General features: G+C 38.6%; 1 protein-coding gene across 1 annotated transcript; it reads left to right on the top strand.

The window, feature by feature from the left end:
- The first annotated feature begins 476 nt into the window (after positions 1-476).
- On the top strand, positions 477-1,787 carry LOC139145377 (zinc finger MYM-type protein 2-like). The gene has a single exon (XM_070716503.1). The coding sequence runs from the start codon at positions 477-479 to the stop codon at positions 1,785-1,787; it is 1,311 nt and encodes a 436-aa protein (XP_070572604.1).
- The last annotated feature ends 14,523 nt before the right edge of the window (positions 1,788-16,310 follow it).

Below are 16,310 nucleotides of genomic sequence, written 5' to 3'. Positions count from 1 at the left end.
CAGGCAGCCATATTTCACTAGATTGTGAAACCAATAGACATGCATATTTATGACATAATGAATGTATCAGGATTTTACCCACCTTTGCATGATTTCCTGCAAAATGATTTGTTACGAAGAAAAATAATTTTTCATTTTTTTCTCCTCATGAGCTTATGATACCTCTAATTTACATATTTGCCCTTTTATACATTTCAATTATTTTTATTGCAATTGTTGAAGTCTTTATTCAGAAAACATTATTATTACACCTCACGTATCATCCAGATGCTGTGATTGGCTGATTCTTACTCACGTGACATAGGAGAAAAAGTGATAAAACATGGTTTTGGTGATATAGCCCTGTCGCGTGCGTTGATATAGCCCGCTGGGTACGTCGCGTGCGCTGATATAGCCCGCTACTGCATTTGCGTACTGCGCATGCTTTCTGCGCATAACAAATTGTCGTTCGCTCCCAGCTGATCGTACCGGCAACTATGGCTTCAAAGCGACACGCTGAATTGACACCAGCTCAGCTGGATGACATTTTGCTTCAGATGGACAGTAAGCACACTAGAGTTGCGACAAACGGTGCAGTATCGGTTTTCCAAAATTACCTGAGTTCGAAGTATGGTTACAGTCCCAGGGAGATCGAGACGTTCACAGCGGCAACCCTCGACACAGCTCTGTGTACGTTTTATGCGGAAGTACGGACTCAGAAGGGCGAACTCTATACCAAAAAGTCCCTTCAATCTCTGAGATACGGCATTCAGAGATTTTTTAATCAGCCGCCAATGCGCCGAAACTTTGATATAGTTGATGGCGAAGATTTTTCCAACAGCCGAAAGATGTTTAGTGCTGTATGTAAGCAACTCAAGAGCCAGGGCAAGGGAAACGTTGTTCACAAACCAGCTATACTGCCCGGTGATCTCGCTAAGATAGCCACCTACTTCAGTAGCTCAAACTCGGACGCAAAAGTACTGCTGCACAAGGTATGGTTCAACATAATGTTGTATTTTTGTCGTCGTGGTAGGGAGGGACAACGTGATCTCCGTGCAGAAAACTTCGAGATAAAGACGGACGATTGCGGCAATAAGTATGTAATCCAAGTTGGTAGCGAAGTAACAAAAAATCACCAGTGCGACGACGATGGTGTATCGGGCGGTGTGATGTATGCCAATAATTCACCTCAGTGTCCCGTTCTTGCCTTCGAACTGTACCGTTCAAAGATGAATCGTCGTTGTGATGCCTTATTTCAAAGACCTCGTGATAACTACAACACCGAGGATGCTGTATGGTTCGACAATAAACCCATAGGCAAGAACACCTTGTCAACGATGATGGCAAGCATATCTACAGCAGCAGAATTGAGTCAACGCTATACCAACCATAGTATCCGGGCGACATCAATCACACTTCTGAGTGAAGCAGGCTTCAACAATAGGCACATCATGAGCGTTAGCCGTCATCGAAACGAAGGCAGCATCAGTTCGTATGTCAGGGATACATCGATCCAGCAAAAGAAGCAAATGGCGGAAACGTTATCATCTGCAATTGACACGACCGGCCAAGTTTCCATCAGCGAAAACTACACTCAGAGTTCATCCGTCCCGACTGCATCTGCTACTGCTAGCCATCTTCAACACAACCGCATGCCGTTATCATCCGTCACTTCTCAACCTGTGCCTGGTCAACAGTCCCAACCAAACATAAACATTGATGTTCCAAAATCTGCTGCAGCGTCTCTTTTCGCGGGTGCCATGATCACTGGCGGAAATTTTCACATTTTCCTTGGACAGCAACAGTAAATGCTGGAACGAGTTCTCCTTTTCATAGTTGTCCATTTGGACATTTAAAATATTTTCGGAAACCAAAGATTCAAATTATATAATTTGAATTTCTACATAAATTATATTTTGATTGAAATTAATGAATTCCCCAATGTTGAATGTTCAAACTGTTTTCTGCTGTTCAAATTAGGCCTACAAGAGAAATGCGCCTAAAAGTGTTCCTAAGTGAGTTGTAAATGTTTAAAAGTTCACTCACTTTTAGTTTGTCGGATGTTTGATCGAATATTTATTAGCCATTAAATTAATTAGTGATTTGAATCCATTTTTGTTGTGTGAGTGTCGTTATTTGGTGTGAATCTTCGGTGTAATAAAATAAATAACACATGATAGCGAGGGCAATATCACAATTTGTTGCCTGCCCTCGGGCTGGTGCTCATGACCGGAATATTGATGATGCCCTCGCCTTCGGCTCGGGCATCATCAATATTCCGGTCATGAGCACCATCCCTTGGGCAGGCAACAAATTGTGATATTGCCCTCGCAATCATGTGTTATTATTTAAATAGTATTTGCAGCAAACTTTTGCTCACTTTTTGTCAGTTTTCTAGTCATTTTTTAGTATGGTAAAAGCGTCACGGACACTACACATTCAGGAATATGTGTTTGAAACAAACTATTGTTTATTGTAACCAGTAAACCTGTAAAACAGTAAAATTATGACAAGAATTGGTTACAAACAAATCAAAAACATTTATTAAGGAAGTTTGACATAAAGAATATTTGTAGTACTGGTATTTTTCAACAACCAGAAATTTTTATCAGAAATATAACACTGAATGCAAAAATTCTTGAGATAACTGGTATGTAGACAATGATAACTGGTATGTAGAAAATGCTATACAATGCAAAACTGTCCTAGTAACACTATAAAGTGAACAATAAATGATTTACTGAATATTTGGTTTCCAAGATGTAATTGTGATCTGTATTTCAGTAGCGTCACGGACACTACACATTTGAATACCTAAAGGAGCAACCGCTTTATAAGTTTTAACAGACAATATTAAACACAAATTCTCCATATCAGAAGTCTAATTAAAGTCATGAAGAGTATAATGATATATTTTCTTGCCACAAATAGTGATATTTGAAGGTGACTTGAGTATTTTAAGTATATGGTCAGCATCTATTGTGTATAAGGGGGAAAGAGGTTGCAAATCTGACTATTTATGGTGGTACTGCAGTAGTGTGGGCTCCATTATGGATCTTTGTCAATAGTGATGTATATAAGGGGAGGATTTATGTCCCGTAATGTTATTTTTCTGTTTTATCCCCTTGTTTGCATTATAAGGTTGTATTATTTGTGTTTGATAAAATTTAAGTCGTGTGTTGTTTGTTTATGGAAAGCTATGGCGAGACATAGTCGGATCTAGCATGTGGTGTCTTTTGAATGCTGTGATCCTGAAATCAATGTTTCAAAACCCAAGTGTGTGGTTTCTCCTCGGTCGCAAAGTTCTGTCTTTTCCTAAGTTGATGTGCCAGATATTTTGATTTTTATATGCTTGTTCTTGTTGTCGTTTTCATGTGTTATTGGCTTAAAAAATAAAGCCAATATTTCCATATTTTTATCTTGTGTTGAGATATTTTGTGAATTTTTTTTGACAAGTGTGTCTTTTACGTATTTGTTTCTTTTGTAGGCTGTTATTGGAGGTTCAGGGAAAAGTGTTTTTAATATTTCGTCCTTTTCAAGTTCCTCCCAATATTTTGCAAGATTTTCTTTCAAGTCTTTTGTTTGAATGTATGGCCTATATGTTGTTGCGAAGATTAGATTATTTGTTCAAACTTGTTTCCTTCTTTATTTTTCTTGTACTTTTTGTTGATTTCAATTCCTGTGTTTGATTTCTGTTGTTCTCCGTGTATTCTCTGTAAATTAATTTGCTTGTAATGAAATCAACTATCTCCTTGAAATCGTTTGGGTCATTGGATGTACAGAAGTATCTGAGAATTTCACCTTCAATTAGTCCTTTAAAATTTGATTTGGGGAACATGATTCTCTGTGCAGGTATTGAAATATTCCAATTAGTTTTGTGTGGGTTTTAATATCCAAAATATTTTCTTGGTTGTGCCTTGGGCCCTTCCAAATTTTGACGTCGAAAAATGTTATTTTTTTCTAGTGATTTCTTAACTGTAATTCAAATGTTGGGTGCACTTTCTTTATTCTGTGGCCGAACTCTGCCGATTGGTTTTGTGTTCCAGTAAAAATTATGAAAATGTCATTTCTGAATCTTTTCCAAAAGTGAATCACATTTTGGTATTCAGAGATGATTTCCATTTCCAGTTTATGAAATGCAATCATGGCAATCCATAGCAATGCATTTCAGCCCATTAAACAGCCACATATTTGGCGGTAGAATTCATTGTTGAATAGCCCAAAGACTTGAAACAAAATCTTGCAAAATACTGGCAGGAACTTGAAAAGGACGAAACATTAAATCCTTTTCCCAAACCACCCAATAATAACCCACAAAAAGAAACAAGAACATAAAAGACACACTTGTCAAAACAAAGTTCACAAAAAGAGACAAAACGTTAACAAAAATCTCAACACAAGATAAAATATAGAAATATTGATGTTATTTGAAGCCAATAACACGTGAAAAAACATTAACATCAACAAGTATAACAAAAACAACAAAATATCTGACACAACAACTTAGGAAAGACAGAACTTTGCGACTGAGGAGAAACCACACACTTGGGTTTCGTTCAGGATCACAGCATTCAATAGACACCACAAGATAGATCCGACTATGTCTAACCACAGTTTTCCCTTAACAACCAACACACGATTGAAATTTCATCAAACACTTATAATACAGCCTTATAATGCAAACAAAGGCTTAAAACAGAAAAATAATTTTAAGGGATATAAACCCACCCCTTATATTACATCACTGTTGATATAGATCCGTAACGGAGCCAACTCTACTGCAGCACCATGATAAATAGTCAATTGTGCAAACACTTACACTTCTTATATATCGCCAAAGCTTTCCCTTAACAACCAACACATGATTGAAATTTCATCAAACACTAATAATACAGCCTTACAATGCAAACAAAGGGTTAAAACAGAAAAATAATTAGAAGGGACATAAACCCTCCCCTTATATGCATCACTGTTGATAGAGATCTGTACTGGGGCTAACACTACTGCAGCATCATCATAAATAGTCAGATTTGCAACCACTTTCCGCCCTTATATAATTCAAGAACACATTTTCTTTCGTTTTTAAAAGGATTTATTATGGTCTATGAAGATTACTTCAGATGTCAGGTGAATTTAAATGTAAATGCAGTAAAAAATGGTGAACCACTTGTCAGGTATAGTGTCCGTGACATGAAGCCAGTTTACAATGGAAAGTGGTTTAATGTGAAAGTAAATGAGTTTGTTCAGTGTTATGCCTTAATTTCACTAAAAATAACATTTCTATCTTAAAGATATATTGGGAAATAACTCATAACACTATTTCTGTTCCTTTTTTAACCCCTATACCGTTATTTCATAGGACACTTTTTTTAACATTACAATCTTAAAGGTAGAAAAACATCTTTCACTGGTTTAATGTATTTTATTTGATGTCTTACTCAAACACTAAGTTACTCTCTTATAAAAATGTAACTTCAGCTGGTAAACAATAGAATTTCCAGCTTAAATCACTGTAACAAGTAATGTATGGATTTGGTGTCAGGACACTACGGCTGTCACGGACACTACATTTGGCCCCTTTTTGATACACTGAAAATATACAAGTGGTAAATGGATTATATTTTTATAACACATAAGGAAGGCAAAGAGGGCCACTTTGGCTAATGACATCAGATCTCTACTATCTGAATATGACTGAAAGTTATGAGGGTCTTACGGACACTACAAAATTTGGGGACAAAAAATGTGGGCAACTTTCATGATTTGTCATTCATAATCAATACGTTGACCCTATTAACATTTAGTACCAACTATTCACAGTTGGTCTTGCAATCAAATAGATTTTTTAGGAAACATTCTAGGGTAATGTTTTCCAAGTGATAATAGAGAGATAAATCAATGCTGTTGTCAAAATATAAAAAGCGTAACGACACACCAATTTCACTTGTTATCACGCAATTTCCATTCAAATCCATGTATTAAGATGAAATAACTTGCAAAAGAAAGAAGAAATGCTATGTGATACTTTAAATATTCTGAATAATCGAAAAAATTAATCTAACAGTTTCAAAAAGTGAGTTTACAAAATGTGCTTTTTCAGATGAAACAGCGTATCGCCAATTTTGACCCATTTTGAGGGTACTTTTTTCACTACTCAGCTCAAAATCATCACAAAAACTCCATTTTTTCGATGGGGCCTGTTTGGTTCTACTGGTTGTTTCATATTAAGAACAATGTTTCATTAAATTTTGCTCAACATTTTTTTATATTAGAGCGTAACATGTCGAAATCTGTCTAGAGCACCCTGATTGTGACTGACCCGACACCATTCGGTCACCTCCTTCGTCCATATGTTGCCTAGATCCAATCCTACTAGGATTCGGAAGCAGCAAGAAATCCTACAGGTGTTTCTACCGTACATAAATTGGCTCTTCAATGACCCGGAGGTGATGGATTGTAACCTCTAAACTAAATACATTGTCAGGACATGGTATGATACTACATGCAAAAGTATCAGAAACAACAGCCATGCTGCTTTACAGAACGTTTTGTTTGGCGTCTCTATTCAGTCCATTCATTAGCAAAGAGAATACTATGGAATATTTTCACTCGGACTTTATTTTCTCTATTGTTCACTGAACTCGTTTTTGTGCTAAAATAAATACCGGAGAATACTCTTATTTTTAATTCTTTACACATAAACTGATAAGCAAGAGTGAAAATAAAATCACTGTGATGTCAAAAACTATTGTTTTCAGCAAAAATAGATTCCAGTGATAGTAAAGTATTCTAGAGTACATGTCAAACACCAACAAATGTTGAGCAAAAAACATTAAGTTTATGAATTTGAAGGGCTTTAGGGAAATCCGCCATAGTAGCCATGTCAAGTGACTTAAATATTACTAAAATGGCAAATTATCAGCTACACCGTGTGCCATTTTCCTTTGTCTTAACGGTCGCGGATTACCGACCACGTATCTTTGATAAACATGCGGAGATTATGTATATTCTTTACGGTATAGTGCGCATGCGCTGTCTTCGACGCAATGCTTAGCGTTCTCAACTCGGTCGGTATCGGTACGGCAAACTCTTCCAGCAGAGCAAAGCGAATGCTCAAGTTCAGTACCGTCGAAAACGCAAGTGAGGGCCACAAAAGAAAACCAAAAAAAGATGGCAACGTGCGCAAAGGTCAATGTAAATGTAAAACAGTCCGACCTAGTCACATACTGCAACAACGATCAAGACGTAGAGAAGAGACTGCCGAGTAACGCAGTCGTTTACGGAAACGTGCTCAGTTCAACAACAATAGAAAGTATTTGGCACGCTGCTTTTCGAAAATAGTAGGCTACACTGATTGTATACCTGAGTCCTAAAATTAGCCCGAGCAAGATGAAACTTCTCTTAGTTGCGATAACTAATTTTATCTCTCTGGCTGTATATGCTCAGTATTAGTATAGTGTTAATTTTGAAACTCTAAGCTTCATCTTTCTATCGTGCTGCCTTCCATGTCTGCTCAAGTACGATTCCACAAACATTGGGCTACACCCGTACCTAGCTGCAATAATTGTAGCCCTTGGTTGGTGGGGATTGGGCTTCTGTCGTGCGGCTCGCGCCTTGCCCAACCAGGGCTACAATTCTCCCAATACCTGCTCGTGTAAAAGCTGCAGTGCGGATCTACACTGCATGGTCCAGGCACACACGGGGCCGCATTATCAGAGAATCTCCCCTTACCGTGTGCAAATTTCACCATAATCCTGCTCCCAGATAATGTTAGAGCCCTTGTAACTCCTATCGATGGTCAACTTTACTCCTTGCGGCTGAAAAATGACAGTTTAATGACTCAGGCGCGAAGTCAATTCGAACCTGACCGCCGTCGTTGAACTCTGTACCCAGCCGACTTGTACCATTACATTTTAGGGGTGGCCGACAGGTGTGAGGGACTAATGAAAACGGTGGCACTAGCAGTAGCGCGCTAGTGGCAGTAGTTGTTATTTTAACGTTATCTTTTCGAAGGATTGTAAAAAGGTCATAGGACCGTTTGCTCCTTTTCAATTACTGCAAGAATACAACTATCGCTGAAAGCAAAGAGAGACCAGTGACCATTGAAGAACTTGCCATCTTTATTTCTGAAGAAGTGAAAGAGATATTCACGCCATGCAAAGTCTGTCGTCTGGTCTTTGTCATTTTATACAGATGCTCTGACAACAAGAGGACACCGCAATATAATTATAAGATATCCAATCGATATTTACGGCTACTATACTATACGATATAGATCTCTAAGGCTATAAAATCTTCGATATATATCGGATATTTACCCGCCTAATTAACAAACTCTAGTTTCATCTAGTAGCGAAGTTCGAACCAGACTAGCGCTTGGCCAGAGCTGTAAAGTGGTGAAATGTCTGACATATATTCGCGACTCTTTTTAATCTTGAAGCTTATAGTGGTACAATTTCCGACTGTTTCAAATGTGCTGAAATAGTTCCGATTCATAAGGGAGGCTCTAAGAGTGATGTCAACAACTATAGGCCTATCTCCCTCCTACCAGTTCTTCTACCTAAAATACTAGAAAAACATGTTTATATTATTTTTACAGTTTTATGCATTTAATCTTTTTGTCACAACTCACAATCATCAGACAACGTTAACATCACTCTTGTCACATTGCTTTAGTCAAGTTAACTGACCAGGGTCTATACTTTTACAGAATATGGATGAAGATTTACGTGAAGATTTTTTCATCGTTGATCATAACATTTGCTGAGCGAACTTTCTGTGTACAGGTTTTCTGACTTGTCACTGAAGTGGTTTCGATCATACCTTACAGGAAGAAGTCAATGTTAGTTTTAGGTGTACACGCTCATGTTTTGTCGATTGGTGTGGTGTATCTCAGGAGTCCATTTTTGGTCCACTTCTGTTTTTGATCATGTTATGTATGTCATTTTACCCCACACTCATCATGACATGACTGTAATTAGTCTGGAACATTCTCAACTTTGTGTAAAAATGGGAAGCTTAGATACTACTACTACTGTGACTACTACTACTACTACTACTACTACTACTACTACTACTACTACTAATAATAATAATAATAATAATAATAAAGGGACAAGTCTTCGTTGCGGTGCTTCAAATCTTATTAGATTTATTCAAAACTGTTGAGCTCAATATCAAAGCAGGTATGTAAACATGCTGATTACAAGGAATTTGTTACAAAGAGAAAGATGTGTCCATGAAAAAGCACAGACGTGAAAATGATGTAAAGAAATCCTCATACAACCCGGCCTACTACGTCATAAAGATGTATGTTGACAGACAAGAAAATGCCGAAATTTTAAACTGATAAACACTGCATTATTGAAGTAGTCATGAACAAACGGATGGAGGAATTCCATCTGATTAAAATCAAAGGTAGAGTACGGCGACGTCTTCTTATGCGTACGCGGTACTCTCTCGCTGTCGCGTAGTGAGAGGCGTACGCATAAGAAGACGTCGCTGTACTCTACATCTGATTTTAATCAGATTGGAGGAAGTCGTTCCTATATTGACCCTATTTCCATACTGAATTCATCATGCACACTGTAAAGTTCACTATGGTTCGAAGCGAGACTACATAAATGTCCTGTGAGAAAATTAACCTGGAATGTAATCCGCGTTTGTGTAATGAGTTTATTAAGATAAAAAATGTTACGACCGTACAAAAACAGTAAAATACCTACGTGTAGTATACAAATAGCAAAGTATTTTGCAAAGTATAAGTATAGTTAAACTATAAATAAATATCGGCAATTTCACAGACCCGGCGTGCCGTGGCACAAGGCTAGTCATTGTAGTATCATCTAGAGTCCGGAAATCGCCGATAAATATTCGGTAAGTATAGGCGATTTCACAGACGCAGCGTGCTGAGGCACAAGGCAAGTCATTCTCGTCCAGTGTCGATCGGCGATTTCACAGTAATCCCGAAATCGTCGATATGTCAAACTTTGATACTAGATGGTAAATATCCGATTAAAAAAAATTGTGCAAAGTCACGCCGTCATGGACAAGAATGCCGTTTTGGCACCCCACTTCACACATTGTGACCTTTTTAGTCGAACAGATTTTGCTTGGAACCACTCTTTCCACATTGAACAACAGCGGCATCTTGTTCATGTAGTTGTACCATGAAGGTGGATGGTTGAACTTAGTTGTGAAAGTTGAACTAGTTATGGAGTTTAACTTAGGCACGCTCTGAACAATGTGCATGGGCACTAAGCTCTCACTGCTTTAAATGACCCGTTCCCGTGTAGGATTTATTGAACTAGTACGTAATTTAATATTTGAGAAAGTTGGGAAGATACAGCAGAGGATTTATTGAACTAATTAAAATGCGTAGTTGAACTTCGGCAAAAGTATCTCTCTTTATTCACTAAGAGTTACATATTGTCATGAAAATTACCCATCCTTTCACTCCCATAAGCTAGTCCTACGAGTATGGCAAGAGTGTCCGGCTTTGGCTCCGGAGGCAGTGTAGGACTCGTAGGGCTACCCGTAAGCATGCTCATTCAGCTCCCTCACACCTGTCGGCCACCCCTAAAATGTAATGGTACAAGTCGGCTGGGTACAGAGTTCAACGACGGCGGTCAGGTTCGAATTGACTTCGCGCCTGAGTCATTAAACTGTCATTTTTCAGCCGCAAGGAGTAAAGTTGACCATCGATAGGAGTTACAAGGGCTCTAACATTATCTGGGAGCAGGATTATGGTGAAATTTGCACACGGTAAGGGGAGATTCTCTGATAATGCGGCCCCGTGTGTGCCTGGACCATGCAGTGTAGATCCGCACTGCAGCTTTTACACGAGCAGGTATTGGGAGAAATTGTAGCCCTGGTTGGGGCAAGGCGCGAGCCGCACGACAGAAGCCCAATCCCCACCAACCAAGGGCTACAATTATTGCAGCTACACCCGTACCCGGCAATACACGACATTTATATCAATGAGTTTCCAAGCGATTGCATGAGTTCATTCACATATTAATCTGGAATGCAGATTCACAGGAGCAAGTTCGCTGATTTGTGAATTTTAAAAACAAAAGGGAAATAACTTTTTACTTGTTGCCTTTTTGCGAGAGTTCAGAAATGATTTCTGTGGAAAGTTGTATTGTCTGAACTTGTCAGTAACCTGCAAATTCCAGCTAGACCTCAACCTGAAACATCACTAAAACAAACCAAAGTTTCGAAACGAGCAATTTTTGCTATGAGGTTGATTTCCCGCAAGGCAAACATATGCTCAGAAAATATTAGAACAGAAAAACACCGCAGCAAGCAGCTCAATAAGGCTTGCCGCCATCATATTGCCAGTATACACCTATCCATATTGTTCGATGCCACCGTCATCACCGTGCGTCTATTAGAAACCCCATTTATTAAATCCCGACGACAGCGAGCACACTGTCATTGACTGTGTGACCGACTCCGCAGCCTATGGTGTCCAATCCATGCCAAAATTACTACTTTGATTTTACAACACAACATGCCATTCCGAATTCTATTTTACAATTCAACATGCTATTTCACAACACAACATGCCATTCCGAATTCTATTTTACAATTCAACATGCTATTTCACAACACAACATGCCATTCCAAATCCTATTTTACAACTCAACATGCTCTTCCCAATTTCATTTGACAACACATCATGCACTTCCAAATCCTATTTTACAACTCAACATGCTCTTCCCAATTTCATTTGACAACACATCATGCACTTCCAAATCCTATTTTACAACTCAACATGCTCTTCCCAATTTCATTTGACAACACATCATGCACTTCCAAATCCTATTTTACAACTCAACATGCTCTTCCAATTTCATTTGACAACACATCATGCACTTCCAAATCCTATTTTACAACTCAACATGCTCTTCCCAATTTCATTTGACAACACATCATGCACTTCCAAATCCTATTTCACAATTCAACATCCCATTCTAAAGCTAGCTCTGCGGAGCAGGGCAGTGTTACTGGCTATCGAACAAGATTCAAAATGGCGGACGTGAAATGGTCCCCTCGCACAGAGAGAGAAATGCGAACTTTGCACAAGTCTAAAAACGCAGCTTAGCACATTGTGTATCTAAACAAGATGAGCGTGCTCGAAAACTAGGCGGAGCCGAGTCATAGATTGTCGGATATTGCAGATTGTATAGCTGTGATATCGCAGCGGTATGGTACCTCAATGACCCGAGCGCGTTCGATACACGCCACAAGTACCGCTGCGATATCACAGCTATGCAGATTGCAGCAAAGTGAAACTGAAGACAATAGATAGCTGTGAGCATATTGAAGAATGCTTGGAATTGAGATGATTTCGTCGTTTCTTAACAAAATAGGAGTTTAACGCTATAGTGCAGGTTACTCAGTTCTGAGATAATTAAATAATTTTGTTACACGCATAGCTGGTGCGGTCAGATAGTACAGATTGCTGCAAACTATTTTCGTGTCACAACTACACGCTACTGTAATCTTTTCAAGGTATTCTTGTGTCAACTTTTTTATCTCATAATTCGACGAGCAGCATCGAAAAGTTGGTATCTATTTGCGTCACAATGTATGTTGTACAATGGAGAGAATGAAATGAAAGCCGTGGAGGAGTTTTCTTTAATCTTCGAACACTTCCTTGACAAGTGTTCACAAAATAACTTTGGAAATTGCGAAAGTGACCTCTATTCGCAAATACTGTTAATTTTTAGAAATCTCATGATGTTTTTGTTGTAAATATTTGCTTAATCGCCATTGAGATAATTTTGACCCCCTTATCAAAATTGAAAATTAAGCTTGTGAACTTCATAAAGTGTCTGTCTGCCGAGCTTTAATAAAATATTAAAACTTTTTGCAGCGGAAAATATGTGTATAGCAACACCTTTTATATGGCTTTCAGCTGGCGTTTCCTGTCCTGTCAAAATGTTAGTCTTTTTCGTTTTATGTAAGCTTTGGAAACCACAAATAATAATAATAATAATAATAAAATAATGCAGGAAATCAGTACGGAAGAATTTCCTCTCTGCTTTTGACCGTAACGTACAACTTTTAAAATATCACTGATTAGGTATTTGGTTGTAGGAAAATATATAAATTCCTTTCAGGGGAAAGTTTTCTATTTGGCAACAGGGTTTTTCCTCAGCTTCCAAGGGTTGGTAAAGTAAAACAGAATTACAGTCAACTCGCACTTTTTCCAACCCGCCCAGAACCAACTCGCCCGATTCAAACTCGCCCGATACAAACTCGCCCGTTGTTTTGAGATAGGGTGTTGTAGATTCCATGTACGCTAACCCGATGGCCCGAGGCCACCTATTTTCATGTCATGCCAGGCCAGTAACTCGTGAAAGACGGTCCTGCTGTTCCTAAAGAAGTGAGCCAGTACGCAGTAACTATTCCTATACGTAAAGAAGCCAAACGAAATTTATTCTTTCAAGAGATTTGCAAAACGTGAAATTCGCAAATAAAAAGATTTCCGTGTTGGCACATATTTCAAGCCGCACCTGTGGTTCTCTATGTTAGAAATATTTGTTGTTAGAAATAAAACGTTTTATGCGTACCAGTTGCTGCGAAAACGAGCCCTGCCACTCTTTGATATGTTCTTCCACTCCAATGACCAAGCTACCCGAGTGGCAAAGGCTACCGATTCGCAGCAAGCGTACCAGTAGCTCTGCATGGCAGGGCTGTGTGTTTACCGGCGTTATACGGCCTCCGTATAACGCCGGTAAACACACAGCCCTGCCATGCAGACCTAGCGTACCAGGTACTCATAAAATTGCAAAATAATATCGGGCGAGTTGGTATCGGGCGAGTTGGAATCGGGCGAGTTGGAATCGGGCGAGTTGGTTCTGGGCGGGTTGGAAAAAGTGCGAGTTGACTGGTACCCCGTAAAACAAGGTTCTTTTACAAGGTAAAGCGAAAAAATCTTGTAGATTATATTGGCAATGTCTACTTAGCATGCGCAATGAACTATGAAAATTGTACGACCTGCTCCGTCACAGAACGGAGATAATGTCTGAGCTCGGAGGGAGGTCAGCGGATACTTGGGTGAATCTTGCCTGGTCTTTCACATGAGCCGCGCACACGATAAGCCTCCCACTCCCACGGTGCACAATAGACAAACTGCTGATTTGAACGCGCAGTTTCTTTTCCAAAAACAGCCAATTTTTAATTTAAAATCGTGATCGATCCTAGTTTTCGAGCACGCTCATCTTGTTTAGATACACAATGTGCTAAGCTGCGTTTTTAGACTTGTGCAAAGTTCGCATTTCTCTCTCTGTGCGAGGGGACCATTTCGCGTCCGCCATTTTGAATCTTGTTCGATAGCCAGTAACACTGCCCTGCTCCGCAGAGCTAGCTTTAGAATGGGATGTTGAATTGTGAAATAGGATTTGGAAGTGCATGATGTGTTGTCAAATGAATTGGGAAGAGCATGTTGAGTTGTAAAATAGGATTTGGAAGTGCATGATGTGTTGTCAATGAAATTGGGAAGAGCATGTTGAGTTGTAAAATAGGATTTGGAAGTGCATGATGTGTTGTCAAATGAAATTGGAAGAGCATGTTGAGTTGTAAAATAGGATTTGGAAGTGCACGATGTGTTGTCAAATGAAATTGGGAAGAGCATGTTGAGTTGTAAAATAGGATTTGGAATGGCATGTTGTGTTGTGAAATAGCATGTTGAGTTGTAAAATAGGATTTGGAATGGCATGTTGTGTTGTGAAATAGCATGTTGAGTTGTAAAATAGGATTTGGAATGGCATGTTGTGTTGTGAAATAGCATGTTGAATTGTAAAATAGGATTTGGAATGGCATGTTGTGTTGTGAAATAGCATGTTGAATTGTAAAATAGAATTCGGAATGGCATGTTGTGTTGTAAAATCAAAGTAGTAATTTTGGCATGGATTGGACACCATACCCAGCCCTCCCTCCCCAACACACAACCCCAGCGACAATCCGTATTGTTTTCTTCATAGACACTGTTGGTGTTCAGCGTCAGTTGCTGTTCCCAATTACGGAAAACCCTCCCTTCAGTTTCCGAATAGAGAAAATTATTGATAACATTGAAATTTGTCGTTTTTTTAGATTTTTTTGTTCACGAAACGGGTATATCAACACGTTCAAAAAAGTTAGTCCCGATAACGACATCGGTATCACGCCTTTTCAATAAAAAACATGACGTTTGATACGTTGCCCGTGTGTTTGTCTGTAGAAAACGTAGAAAACGTCAGTGGCGATAAAATGAAGTTAATCTTTTCAAATTGGGCTGGAATAGCCTCAGTTTGCTCCATTTGTCGTTCATTCAGCAGACTAAACATTAAGGAAAGTTGTCTGCTATCTTGACGGCGATGTATCAGAACAAGCTTACTTGCGATCGCAGCGAACTGCACCACGGCGTGGTGAAATATCAACGCTCAGCTGCAGATTTGTCATACTTGTACAGTATATTCCAATAGTCTCGGTTTTAATATATGTCAACAGAAAACTTTAAGTTCTATTCTGGGATGATAGGTTGGATTTTATGAAAAAAAATTGTCACTAGGTGAAATAGAAGGAAAAATTGATCCTGTAATGGCTTGAGAAAAAAATTGTCATAACTGACAGAAGTGAAAAAAATTGTCACAATGCACCTGAAATGAGCAACATTTGGAGACTTTATTCTCATGTATTATTTGCCGGCGTGCCGCCATAGGCAGCGCAAATGTTTTTTCCAGCACTTATGATGTAACATGCACTACATAGGTGTACTTTACACCTCAGTGCACGCAATGTTTTCCTTCCCTTTTCTGACCCAAGAAATATTTCAGGATTTCTGTTATAATATCTCAATGGCATAACAAAAGGGGACTATTTGATTCTGTAAATTGTGAAAATTTAAATTTAAATTTAAACACAAGACAGGAGTCAATAAACTATTGTTACAACTAATATATTATTCTCTCCATATAAATACGGTACGTTAGAAAGATGAACAAGTTGACAATGAAAATTTGAGGAACAACAAATATAATGAAATACAATGTGTGATTCTTGTCTCTGACCACAAAAGATGACTTCCCTGAGAACTTAAAAGGAATTGGCTGTTCTAAAGAAAAAGCAAAGTTAATTTTCTTAGAAAAGTGTTCTATAATATAAAGTTGTAAATATACTAAATTTCCATTTTGTTTTCATTTGTTGCAATGTAAAATTAATACATAGTACCATCCTGTGATATGTGAAACACTAGCTTTCTGATCAAGACACTGATGAATCTCAGTAAAATAACATAAATAAAACCAGCTATGGACTGAAAATGCTCATGTGTTTCATCA

The sequence above is a fragment of the Ptychodera flava genome, chromosome 1, assembly GCF_041260155.1.
Source record: "Ptychodera flava strain L36383 chromosome 1, AS_Pfla_20210202, whole genome shotgun sequence".
In the NCBI taxonomy this organism is placed as follows: Eukaryota; Metazoa; Hemichordata; class Enteropneusta; family Ptychoderidae; genus Ptychodera; species Ptychodera flava.
This window is presented reverse-complemented; position numbering and strand designations above follow the sequence as displayed.

What these genes read in the sequence shown, in the direction of transcription:
- LOC139145377 (XM_070716503.1), top strand. Translation starts at nt 477, where the DNA reads ATGGCTTCAAAGCGACACGCTGAATTGACACCAGCTCAGCTGGATGAC.